The sequence below is a fragment of the Strigops habroptila genome, chromosome 20, assembly GCF_004027225.2.
Source record: "Strigops habroptila isolate Jane chromosome 20, bStrHab1.2.pri, whole genome shotgun sequence".
Lineage (NCBI taxonomy): Eukaryota > Metazoa > Chordata > Aves > Psittaciformes > Psittacidae > Strigops > Strigops habroptila.
The window spans coordinates 2,266,185-2,278,991 of NC_044296.2; the positions used below are offsets into that span (position 1 = coordinate 2,266,185).

The window sequence follows — 12,807 nt, forward strand, 5'->3', positions numbered from 1 at the left end:
TCTCCCTCCATTTCTCCCAGGTTAAGAGATGCAAATCCAGTGCATGGGAAGATCCAAACGTCCGCCACTGGGGAGGTTACAGCTGAGACACCCCACACTTCCAAAAGGAAACTCGTAAGGAAGAAAGGGAATTTGCCAGACACAAGTAACAATATCAAGGAGCATCTTATTTACTGTGTAGTTCTACCAGTGCATCAGTGTTTTCAAATGCGAAAATAGCTCTTTTTACTTCACCCATTCTTCCACCTCATGAACTCCAGCCTGAACCGACCTCAGGCCTGAACTCAAAACCTGAAATCCATTTTGCAGCATGGAAAGTATCCAGCTGTTAATATGGGGAGAGGAGGGAATTCGACCCAATAAACATTGCCAACAGGCTATTTCATACATGTTCATTTAAGACTTTCCTGACTACAGCCCCAAACATCCACTGCAGTGTGAAGTCAAACTTCATAACTGCTTCACTCTGAACAAAAGTGAGTTTTATCGTGGGGCACAGCTTCAGCATTCTCCAGCATGTCAGAAGCAGCAGCGGTGAGGGCAGAAGGAGCTTGCTCAAGCCCTGTTTGCCAGTAACAGTTTGGCTTTCACCCCCAGTTCACTGGCTGGAGCCACGAGGACTGGCACGCAATGAGAGCAGTCGCTTGCAGAGACATCAGATGGCAGGTCCTGTGTGACTGCTCAAGCCCCTGCCCACCCTGCAACAACTCATCGAGCTAGAAACCCACCCTGACAACCAGCATCCCCACAGCATATGGTTAATACTCTGCTAATAATCATGGCTGTTAACAGCATTTCACTTCTGCCAGAGGCCTAGGCTGGCACGCAGCCGCCTGCCTCTATCTAGCTTGGCAGGCATGCTCTGTGGCACAGACAGGACCCCAACCCTGTCTGTGTGCCTCCTGGGCTGCTCCATCCTTGCTCTCCACGTGCTGAGTGCCTCTACCCTACAAACACGAGAGCCCAGCCGGGATACCTGCCTGCACCTTCCCACAGCACACCAACGTTGGCAGCATGGAACAGCCAAGATGCTGCACAGGATAACCATAAGGAGTCATAAAAGTCACAGCCTGGTTTGTGTTGGAAGGGACCTTAAAGCTCATCCAGCTCCAACCCCCTGCCACGGGCAGGGACACCTTCCACTAGAGCAGGTTGCTCCAAGCCCCTGTGTCCAACCTGGCCTTGAACACTGCCAGGGATGGGGCAGCCACAGCTTCTCTGGGAAAAGTCTGTGCCAGCGCCTCAGCACCCGCACAGGGAAGAACTGCCTCAGAGCTCATCTCAATCTCCCCTCTGGCAGGTTAAAGCCATTCCCCTTGGCCTGTCCCTACAGGTCCTTGTCCAAAGCCCCTCTCCAGGTTTCCTGGAGCCCCTTTAGGCTCTGGAGCTGCTCTAAGGTCTCCCCTTCAGGAGCCTTCTCTTCTCCAGGCTGCCCCAGCCCAGCTCTCTCAGCCTGGCTCCAGAGCAGAGCTGCTCCAGCCCTCGCAGCATCTCCGTGGCCTCCTCTGGACTCACTCCAACAGCTCCACGTCCCTCTTGTGCTGTTGCCCCAGAGCTGGATGCAGGACCGCAGTACCATACTGGTGCAGCTGACCACAGCATGAGTCCTCACAGCCGAGCACCTCCTGACAGCACAGGCTGAGGGCAGCTCTAGCCGCACGCAGCCTGTGCCCATCGGGCCGAGTTGCAAAGCCTGGCAACCACAGGCCAAAGAGTAACACAGCAAAACCCAAGCCTAATGAACAGGTTAATCTGGCAACTTGAATCTACAGGCAGGATGCTTTCTCAAAAGCTCTCCTCCAGATTTGCAAGCCCGCCCTGGACTACTGCCAGGAAGCAGTGGTGAAAGAAAGCTTATAAATTACCTGTACTTTGGGGCAATTATAAAGGGCAATTTGTTCTGAGGTAGACACAAGCACGCTGCTGTGCACACCCCACAGCAGCCATTAGACTGTAGAGCTGGGTGGTTGGCTCTGGCTCACTTAGGTGCACCTTACAGATTCCTTTGATTTTCACTCACTGCCAAATTACATTAAGCACAAAGCTTTAGGCAAGCACTTTGCAGATCAATAACTACCCCAGGTATTTATTCATTACAGAAGGCACGAGTCTGTCTTTTTCAGGACTGTAAGGCCCAATTTATAGCATCTCACACAACCCTGCCACTTACTGACCCCGCAAACTCCCATCTGACTCTGCAACTCCCTTAGGGCCAGACCTTAAAATTCACTCAGTGCACAGCAAAGCCTAGCACAGAGCTGGACCTCAGGGTACTGGGGTTGAACACATTTTCTCTAGAAGGAATCAAAATACTGATCTGAAGCAACTGCTTCCACCTGCTCCAAATCTCTGTGTAGTCTTTGCTCCCGTCCACTCTCCTGGAGATGATTATTGGACCAATGCTCCACTCCTGCTTATTCATAGAACCACACTTTGGTTTGGGTTAGCAGGGACCTTTAAGCTTATCCAGTTTCAAGCCCTTGCCATGGGCAGGGACACCTTCCACTAGACCAGGTTATTCCAACCTGGCTATTCTAATACCAAACTCCGGTTTTTTGTTTTGCCTTTTTTTTTTTTTAACCTGGCTATTCAAACCTATCCTTTTCAAATAAAAATATACATATACTTGAACGAGCAAGCTTTGTGGTCAAAAAACCAAGAGGGAGAGCAACCCATAGCACAGCCTCCTTGACAGCCCCACACGGAGCACAGCGAGCTTGTGATGCCAGGGTGAAGACCATCTAGCTAGGAAGCTTTCTGCTTCAGCTACTCATCCTTCAGGAGAAATGTTAATATTCCTTTTATGCAAACTCAGGAGAAGGGTGTGCAGAGATGAGGGTTTGTGAAACAGATCTGGCTCAAATCCAGACTGCGTTAGAGCCCATTGGCCAACTTATCCTGGAGGGAACGTCTTCGAATCATTTGCTGGCAAATGACATTCGCAGGCCCTGATCCTGCGAGCAGCTGCCCTCAGTGCTGCTGCTGAATGCCCCAACAGACACAGACACAGACCAGGTTCTGGCCATTCCCAGGGTTACACCAGTGTGACAGCATTGGAATTGAACCCAAATTCAACCCGTTCGGTGTAGATTCATCTCAAAGAACAAAAACATTCATGTACAAAGAGAGCAGGTCAGGAGCCCTCCAGGGAATATAGCTCTGAGCATGCAAATGAGGATGGTTTGTTAAATTTCAAAAGAAGGCCTTGGGTTTTTTAAGCTCTAAACAATGAGTAGGATTTGATTTTTTCTAAGGAGGGAGAAAAAGCAAAGCAGGAGCCGCTGCAGCCCTGGCCAGAGAGCAGCTGATGGGTTACTGACGCAAAGTGCAGTTCAAAACCTGCCGCTCTCGGGTTCAGGAGATGGAAAGCTCCAGCGCTCCTCCAAACCCCAGGACCTCTGAGACGAGAGGGACGAATAACCACAAACACTGCTCCACGGTGAGCACTGAACAGATTCCTGTCTTTAAACACATACGGGCATTGCAGTCCCCCTACCAACTATAAAACGTAATCATGTGAAAATCCATCGCTGGCCATTCAACAGAACCAGCTTCCCAACAGGAGCATGAAACTGAGAGAACGGGGCCTGTCCTCCTGCAGGAGAATCGTTCTTTGGGGGACGGAGACCCATGCCCCCTGAACAGAGTCCTGACAGGACAGATAAAAGCCCCAGCTGTATAAAAGTTTATTTCCCATTGCTAAACCTGAGTGCACAGGTGAAGAAAAGAGCCTTGGCACTTGCCACAGGACTAAGAGGTACCAGGACAGCAGCTGCCCCTTGTTCTGCCCCCACTTTCCCCCCTTTACTCTCTTCTTCTCCAAGGGGCAAAAAAATCAGCCCAGCAAGGCGATTGGCTGGGTGAGCCAGAACAGCCCAGTGTCACAGAGGTGACACTCCTGGTTATTGCTAGAATCCCAGACTGGTTTGGGTTGAAGGGACCTTAAAGCTCATCCAGTTCCAACCCCCTGCCATGGGCAGGGACACCTTCCACTAGAGCAGGTTGCTCCAAGCCCCTGTGTCCAACCTGGCCTTGAACACTGCCAGGGATGGGGCAGCCACAGCTTCTCTGGGAAAAGTCTGTGCCAGCGCCTCAGCACCCTCACAGGGAAGAGCTTCTGCCTAAGAGCCCATCTCAGTCTCCCCTCTGGCAGGTTAAAGCCATTCCCCTTGTCCTGTCCCTCCAGGCCCTTGTCCAAAGCCCCTCTCCAAGTTTCTTGTAGCCCCTTTAGGCACTGGAGATGCTCTAAGGTCTCCCCTTCAGGAGCCTTCTCTTCTCCAGGCTGCCCCAGCCCAGCTCTCTCAGCCTGGCTCCAGAGCAGAGCTGCTCCAGCCCTCGCAGCATCTCCGTGGCCTCCTCTGGACTCACTCCAACAGCTCCATGTCCCTCTTGTGGTGTTGTCCCAAAGCTGGATCAGGACTGCAGGGGGAATCTCCCCAGAGCACAGCAGAGGGGGAGAATCCCCTCCCTCGACCTGCTGCTCATACTCTGGGGGTGCAGCCCAGCACACAGTTGGCTTTTGGGGCTGCAAGCTCCTCGTGGAGCTGTTTTTTCTATCTTAGCAGCACATTTGCTTATCTAAAAAGCAAGACGCACACTCCAAATGCCATGCGGGTGCAGCACAGGACAGAGGAATCCAACAGAGAGTTATTTTCCTTTGAACACAAGCTCTCCCCTCCCCAAGTCACCTGCCAACAACAGCCAGCACCGGTGCAGCAAGTGCAGAGCGTACATGGCGTGGCACATCGCCAGCCCTGGATGGCGGCACAGACGGATGTGCCGGGGACTAACCCTCGCTCTGCCACAACTAGAAGGGACTTCTCCCTCCAAGCTGCTTACCCTGCTGGGGGAACCCTTAGGTCCTGTTTCTTTGAAAATAAACAGCTCCTAAATGCAGCTAAAGGTTTCCAGGATACAGCAGAGCAGAGCGTGGGGAACACAAGTGTTCAACTCCTGCAAAAATAATGTGCTGGAGAGCTTGGACATGTTTCAAACTGTGACAAAATAACCTGTGGGAGCAAATGTTTAATACTCTGGATCTGGGGAGAGGAAAAAAGCTTGATTAATCAGCTACTGAAGTTGCATCTTTGCAGGGCTTCAGAAGTAGTCAGCCAGCCCATTTTGCAGTGAGCATTTAAACAGAGAACACACAACTCCCTTGTATTTCTCCAGACGTTCCCATCAGAAAAAAAAAAACCAAAAAACCACCACCCCCAACCCACCTCTCTGTGCTCCCTGCAAGGAAACAATCTATGTTTGAGGGGAAGGGATGGGGGAGAGGAGGGGTAGAGGCTTTGCTTTAACTTGAAAATAAACAAGTTGCAGCACATGTGCAAGCACACAAACACCACACATCTGAAACCCATCATGTCCAATTTACAGGCTCACATTTCCTCCCTTCTGCAGCTCCAAAACACTCCACACCCGCAAACCCCGGGGCCTTTCCAGCCCCCCCCTACTCACCATACTGAAGTCCAGCAGGTCACTGAGCTCTTTGTCTGTCCCAACTGCAGCCATTCTCTGCTGCTGCTGCTGATTCATACTCCCACAGACTCAACAGTGGCAGTCCTAGAGCAAGCGAGGGGGAGGGGAAGGAGATATTTTAATGACTAGAGCAAACTACCCACCCCATTGATGAATATTTTAAAAAGACGGAGCAAGAGAGAAAGGGGCGAGCAAAGAAAAACCCTTTGCGTGTCTCCAGCATCCAGCCGGCGTCCTCACACAGCACCCAGAGGCAGGAACAAGCGCTCTATTGACCAGACACACTTGTATGTTAGTTTTTTTGCTGCCAATTCCACTAGTTCGGGGCCAATTCTGTTCCTGGCGTGTGGCGAATGAAGGGGAAAAAAAAATAAAGGGGGGGGGGGAGAGTCAACTCATTTATCAAAGGGTTCAGGCAAGTTATCACTCAGGCGCTTGTCTGGCTTGGCTCCCCCCTTCCTCCCCCCTCTTGTCCTTGCTTAGTTTTGCTTAAAACACCCAAGAAAAATAAAGAAAAAGGTCTGATCTTGGGCCTCTTTCCTTCGGGTGGCCGAGCACCTGCAGCTGCTTGCTCAGGGGCTAAAGCTGGGGGCTGAGACCTGAACCTCACTGCTCCCCAAAAGTAACTGGGAAGAATGAAAAAGATAGTTTGTTTTCAGAAGGATTTGGCAAAAATAGAGCCCTCCAGGCAACCTGGCAAGATCAGGAAATATTATTCTTCCTAATTTTACTGATTCTTTTTGGTTTGTTTTATTTGTTTTTTTCTTAAAGGAAGATGTTGAGCTTTTTTGGCCAATGATAGAAAAATAGTTCTTTGGAAGGGAGGCTTGGGATGAGACAAAAGATTCCGGGGGGGTGGGGGGGGGCTTTTTTAGGATCTCATTCATGGTTACAAAGGGCAGCTGGCCAATAGATTTAACTCTTTAATCATAAGCTTAAAGGAAAAAGAAGAAAACTCCACATGATCCAAAGCGTTTGCGGGCTTCAGGCTCCACCACATTTCAATGAAGTTCCTAGAACAACGCAGCAACCAGCCCCGTGTGTATAAATCCCCTTTGCCACTATAAGACCCATCCGGGGGGGTATTTATCTTATTTTTCGTTTCTTTCAGTGTCATCCACAGTCAAATCGCTTTTAAAGCATCTTACACACAACCCCAACCCCGCTGCTGGGCGGCCGGGGGACACCCCCTCGTCCCCGTTAGACCCCCCCCACAACCCCGGACACCCCCCGGGGCGACTGGCAGCCGGTGCCGAGCTCGCCAAACTTCCAAAAATACGCCCACGCACCGTAAATTCAGTCCGGTATTTATATATATATTCACACACACACATATATACCTTCTCCCCGCCCTCTCGTTTTTACCTCCCGGCCCGGGCGCACAAAGCCCCAGCCAGGCCCCGCCGCGGCCGGGCTAACGCGCAGCAGATGTCCGCCGCTACTCTCCCCCCGTCCCGCTCGGGTTTCCTCCAGCGGGGCCCAGCCCCAGCGGCACCTTCTCGCCTCGGACAAAGGCCCGGCCGCCCCGTTCCCCCCCTCAGCTTCAAGCGCGGCCTGGGCTAGGGGTTGGGAAGGGGCGGGGGGTGTCCCAGCGGCCGCCCCTATCCCGCAGAGAGCCCCGAGCAGCCCCCACAGTCCCGCTCCCCGCCGCGGGGGGAGCCTGGAGCACCCCCTGGTTGCTCCCTCAACTTTTGCAGCCGCCCAGACGAGTGAAAGAGCTGGATGGAGGAGTGGGGCGGGGGGGGGAGCTGAAGTTCGCTGCACGACCGGCGACAGACCCACACACCCCCCAATGTGGGAAGGGGGGGAGCCCAGCGGGGGACACTGGGGGGACCCCACACACACACTTCGAGAGACATCCCCCCCCCCACCTCCCCCGCCTGTGGGGACCTCAACGGCCCGCGCTGCCCGGCCCCAGCAAACTTTACTGGGGGACAATGGAGCCGAGCCCGGGGCAGCCCCCGCCGCGGGGGGGGGGGGTTGGGAAGGGGGGCGGGTGAAGTCCCGTCCCCTCAGCGGCTCCAGGAGCGGGGGAAGGGCGTCCGGATTTTATCACTTTATTATAATTGTTATTAATGTATTTTTTTATTTAATTGGGATTTTTTTACCTGTTCCGGGGCAGGCGCGCGCCCCCCGTGCGTGCGGGGCAGGGGAAGCGCATGAAGGTCCCGCGCTTGTGGCGGGCCGGGCCGAGCCGAGCCGGGCCGGGCCGGGCCGTGCTGTGCTGGGGGCGGCGGCCGCGGCGCCCAGGGCCGGCGGGCGGGCGGCGGATCCTATTGTTCTCGCACCGCCGGCGGATAGAATATCGCGAAGAAGCGGCGCGATCGCCCCGGCCCGCCCCGCGCCCCGCCCCGGGTCCTAACGCTGCTGCTGCTACCGCCGCTCCGCCTCCCGCTGCTGCTGCTGCGCCCGCCGGCCCCACTGCCTCCGCATGGTCCCCCCTCGGCGGCGGCGGCGGCGGGGCGAAACGCGGCGCTTCCCCCCCACACACCACCCCCTTCGCCTCACGCCCCGCCCCTACGAGACGGATCACCTCCCTCTACGCAGTATCCCTCCGCCGTCCGCAGGTGATGGAGGCGCGCTGTCGTCCGTCCCCCCCCCCCCCCACACCCCGCTGCCGTCGAGGGAATCGCGGGCGGCTGCTACCTCGGAGGGACGAGCCCCTGTGGCAGCGCAGAGGGTGGCGGTGGGGAGGAGGCATCCCCCAAATGTAGGACTATGTTTTCTGGCGGAGGGGACAGTACAAACGCACCGTCGAGGGGAGGGGCGGGGCGGCAGGGCCGTGACGACACGGGAGTTCCGGTGATGGACTGATAAGGTCGCTGAGTGCCTTCCAATGGGAGGGCTCCGCCGCTCCGAGTGGCAGGTGGCGCGGCCAACCAGAGCGCGCTCCGTTCGCGTCCCCGCCCACCTAGCGCGGCAGTGGCCGGTGGGCGGCCACAAGTCCGCCGCTTCGCCGACGGGGTGGCCCCTGGGCGCGGGAGTTGCCGCCGGTCGTGGGGCGCTCCAGGAGCCCGCACCCGGCTGCAGCTGCCCTGCAGCTGGACACGCTCTCGGTGTTCCCCTTTGGGGTGGCTCCGCCCGAGGCAGCGCCGCGCGTGGGGCCGGCGGGACCAGCACGGGGGCCGCGGCCCGGCCCCTCGAGGTGCCCCGGACACCCTCCACGGTGCTGGGGACGTCGCGACCCCCCACACAGGGCAGCCTCTCGCCCCTACCGGGAAGTGCTGCGAGGCCTCGGGCCGTGACACCTGCCCCGAAGCCTCAGCCGGGGTCCGCTGCACAGTGGAGTAACGTCAGTGGTTTATATCCAGATGCTCATATCTTTCCACCTGTTTACCCGCCCGGTTTAACTTCCAAGCTGGAGCCGGCGCTTGGAAGCCAGCCGGCGGGTGCTTTGAATCAAAGGTGCCGCCCGGCCAACCCCTGGCACCTTGTGTAACGTGCCGCGGGGCGACCAGTTCACTGGCGGGGGGGGGAAGCTGCTGCTCTCGGGATCTCCGTGGTGCCCAGCGAGCTGCTTCCCCCATGGGGGCTGCGGGCTCATTCGGTAGTTCTTTAAAAACATCACCTGGGAAGAATCACAGAATCATGGAATGGTTCGGGTTGGAAGGGACCTTAAAGCTCGTCCAAAACCAGGGCTGGAGCTGCTGGAGTTTGGGGATGGGATGGGAAAGAACCCCGGGAATGGGACAGTGAGCAGCCCTGGAAGCAAAGCTCCAGCATGTTGGCTGCGTTATATGCAACAATCAAGAGACTTTTTAAAAGGGCCTATTGGGACAGGACAAGGGAGAATGGCTTTAACCTGCCGGAGGGGAGATTGAGATGAGGTGAGAGGTGTCCCTGCCCGTGGCAGGGGGCTGGAACTGGATGAGCTTTAAGGTCCCTTCCAACCTAAACCATTCCATGACGATTCTGTGCTGTCTCTGGAGCCACTCATACGTGGCCAGTGTGCCATCAGGGCACCTTGCTGGGAGTCCCAGGGTGAGGAGAGTGATGTGAGCTTGGGGCTTCGTGCTGCATCCCAGCAACTTTAAGGAGCAAGTTTGAGTTCATATTTGCATTTAGTCACAGTGTGAGTCAGACATTCCAGCCCCGGCTGCCGAAATGCCTCAGCTCTGACTTCTGATTTCCCACTGCAACCTTGTTTTGTTTGGTTTTGGGTTTGGTTTTTTTTCCTATTCCCCCCCACCTTCTCCTCTTTTTCTTCCCTTTCTGGCCAGCCCGTTTCAAAAGCAGGTTGGGTTCCCAAGGGAGCAGAGTTGGCACTGGGCACAGGGCAGAGGGGTGAAACAGGACAGAGGGACAGCCATGGACATCCCAGAGAGTTTTTTTTCCCTGTAGCAGTGGGGAGCCAAGGTGGGGATAAGCCCTGCCAGACTTTGCAGCCATGCAGGGGGGTTAGACAAGGAGCCCCCCACACCCCTCCAGCAATGGCTGGGGGTACATGAGGGACGGCTGAAGCCACCAGCAGCTTTTGCAGTAGCAGCCATCGCAGGGAGGCCCCAGAGAAGGGCAAAACGGGGCAGGAAGAAGATGAGAAGCATTTTAATTAAGAAAAGACCCACAGCTCAGCCAGCACAGAGCTGGGTCCTGCCTCCCCACTGTGCTCCCCATTGGCCCCCATTGCCCCTTGCTGTCCTCCTGCAGGCACCAGGCACCTGGAACCAGGTCCTGCAGGAGCATCGGGGATGCTCAGGGCAGACTTTTGGGGGTGCCGGACCTCCTGAAGTGGGGCTGGGGGAAAGGGATGTGCTGAGTATTTGGCCAGAATTTGTTGTTGGTTTCCTGAATGATACATTCCACATGGCATTGCATCACACACAGCTGTTACATCACTTTAGCCAGGAAATTTAAAACAAGTGGCCTCGGCTGGAAATGGGGGTTTAATTTTCTTATGGACAACAACAACAGGGACAGAGAAAAAAAGGCCTCAAAAGTCTCTCTTTTTGGTTGGTCTGTTTTTGTTTTGTTCTGTTTTTAAAACCTGCCCATCTCTCCCATTTCAGCCACTTTGTCCCCAGCTTCCGCCCAGCCTGTTGACGGTGCAGCAGCCAGGCAACCCCGGCGATGGGCTCTCACTGAGAGCAAGGCACTGGGCTTGGCTTGCGCTTTCTGGACAGCGCAGCCAGCAGTCATGAACCCTTTGGCCACGCTGTCCCATTCTACTCCAAGCGTGTCCCCTCCTTCCTGGCAACCCTTGCAACACAGTGGTTGCACCCTCCTGCTCCCAGCCCCTCCACAGGGTGATGCTTGTCCCTGTGTTCAGATGCTTCCTCGATCAAAGGGCAAGCATGTGCTACCAGCAGCACTTTGAAAGCATCATTAGCTTTGCCCACCATCCTCCCTTCGGATGCTGTTTGTTCTTAGTGATGGTCCCCAGCAGCCCCCACAGCACACACCACTGTTATAATTCTATCAGCCAAGTTACAATAGTTGGGATCTCCTGTGGGACAGCCAGGAGTCACAGATCCAAATTCATCCCAGCCCACTGGGGCTGCCTGCTTGACACTCAGGGCCCGGCCCTCGGCACAGCTGTGGGAGAGACCCTGGCACAGGGTGCCCAGAGAAGCTGTGGCTGCCCCATCCCTGGCAGTGTTCAAGGCCAGGTTGGACACAGGGGCTTGGAGCAACCTGCTCTAGTGGAAGGTGTCCCTGCCCGTGGCAGGGGGTTGGAGCTGGATGAGCTTTAAGGTCCCTTCAACCCAAACCAGGCTGGGATTCTGTGAGTTTTCCAAAGGGCTGCTGTGAAGCTTTTCGAGCAGTTGGGAAGTTTCCATCCCGGCTCTGCCACTGCTGGGAGGGGAGTGGAGGTGGGTGCCCTGTCCAACCTGGCCTTGAACACTGCCAGGGATGGGGCAGCCACAGCTTCTCTGGGCACCCCGTGCCAGCGCCTCAGCACCCTCACAGGGAAGGACTTCTTCCTAATGTCCAATTGAGGGTGCTCTTTATTCTCTTGGCAGCAGGATTCAATCCCCATGGCACCGCAAGGCCTGGAGATGCTTGTGTATGCCTGGGTGGTGCGATCCTGCACAGGGGATGTGGAAAAGTCTTAAAATCTTGCCTTAAACTGCCTTGAAATCAACCAAAACTGAGCAGGGGTCATGAGAAAGCCCTTGGCCTGGTGTCTCAGAGGAGCAACACGGTGTCCCCAGCCCCAGGTGGAGTCCCCGCTGCTCCCCACTGCTGCAGCCCACAGCCCAGGGTAGCAACCGCCTACCAACAGGAAACCCTCAGTATGTTTGTGTGCTGGGGTGGGGGCCTGGGGAATCTCCTCTGAATGGAAAGAAAAGGCACCTCCGCACCCAGAAACCGTCTTAGCACCTCCCCTGAGGTGTAGGGGGATCTCCTGGGGTGGCCGGGGGACACCGTCTTCCACCACCAGGATGCAGGGATGAAGGCTGGGGTCGGCTGAGATGACTCATAGGTGGGAGAAGGTTGATGGGGGATGTAGGAGATCCTGCTGGGAAAAGGCCTGATCCCCGGCTGTGCAGGCAGCCCTGGCCTGGGCAGAGGCACAAGGAGGAGGCCCAAGGGAAGGGGGACAGGGACAGGGGGAGGGAAAAGAGGGAAGGAGTAAGTTGGAAAGGAAAAGGGAGGTGGAGAAAAAGAAATAGCTGCTATGGGAGTTGGGTGCGGAGCAGGGGACAGGGATTGGAGCCTTGCCCCACATAGGTGCTGTCCTGGATGCTGGATGGGGTGTCCAGCACCTTTTCACAGGTGAAAACAGCAGGATCTGAGGGCAATTGTCAAACCTTGTCCATGGAGAAGGAAGGTGGCAGAACCCATCTAAAGGACTGCCAATATACCCCTGCCAGCTGGAAAAGTCCCCTCCACCCGCCCCAGAAGTCCCAGTGAGGAAGGGACAAGAGTAGATGGCAGGATTTTGCCTGGCTGAGCTGGGGTTTGGAGCTGGGATGGACATGTCTCTTTAATGGGGGGCCTTTCCAGTTTCGTCAAGCTAAACAGCCAAATACATCACTGCAGTGGGTGAGGCTCAGAACATTTGCACTTGCAACCATGCCCCAAAGTGGAGCTGCTCCAACCCCCAAGGACTGTGGTGGCCTCTGTGCCTTTGCTGCGGGGGAAGGAGAGGACACAGGTGGGACCAGCCGGGGGATTTCCCTTCCCTACCCACACTTCTTCCCTTGGCGGGTTTTGTGATACAACATCAAGTTTCACCATCATTTCTGCTTTGCTCTGGGGTGACACCCCTGCAGTCCTGCATCCAGCTCAGGGGCAACAGCACAAGAGGGATGTGGAGCCGTTGGGGCGAGTCCAGAGGAGGCCACGGAGCTGCTGCGAGGGCTGGAGCAGCTCTGCTCT

The 12,807-nt window shown here is 55.9% G+C and overlaps 1 protein-coding gene across 27 annotated transcripts in view; it reads right to left on the reverse strand.

The window, feature by feature from the left end:
• The window catches only part of TCF3 (transcription factor 3), an 82,387-nt gene extending 74,331 nt beyond the window's left edge, over positions 1-8,056 (reverse strand). For 6 of the 27 annotated variants that reach the window (XM_030509438.1, XM_030509428.1, XM_030509424.1 and 3 more), the window contains exon 1: positions 5,464-5,962. In XM_030509438.1, the coding sequence (XP_030365298.1) occupies positions 5,464-5,541 (78 nt within the window). In that variant the 5' untranslated portion in view covers positions 5,542-5,962. Of the gene's footprint in view, positions 1-5,463; positions 5,966-6,824; positions 7,109-7,592; positions 7,975-8,017 lie in introns of those variants that run through there. The other 21 variants (XM_032920362.1, XM_030509437.1, XM_030509429.1 and 18 more) reach the window with 12 other exon arrangements.
• Positions 8,057-12,807: the final 4,751 nt, after the last annotated feature.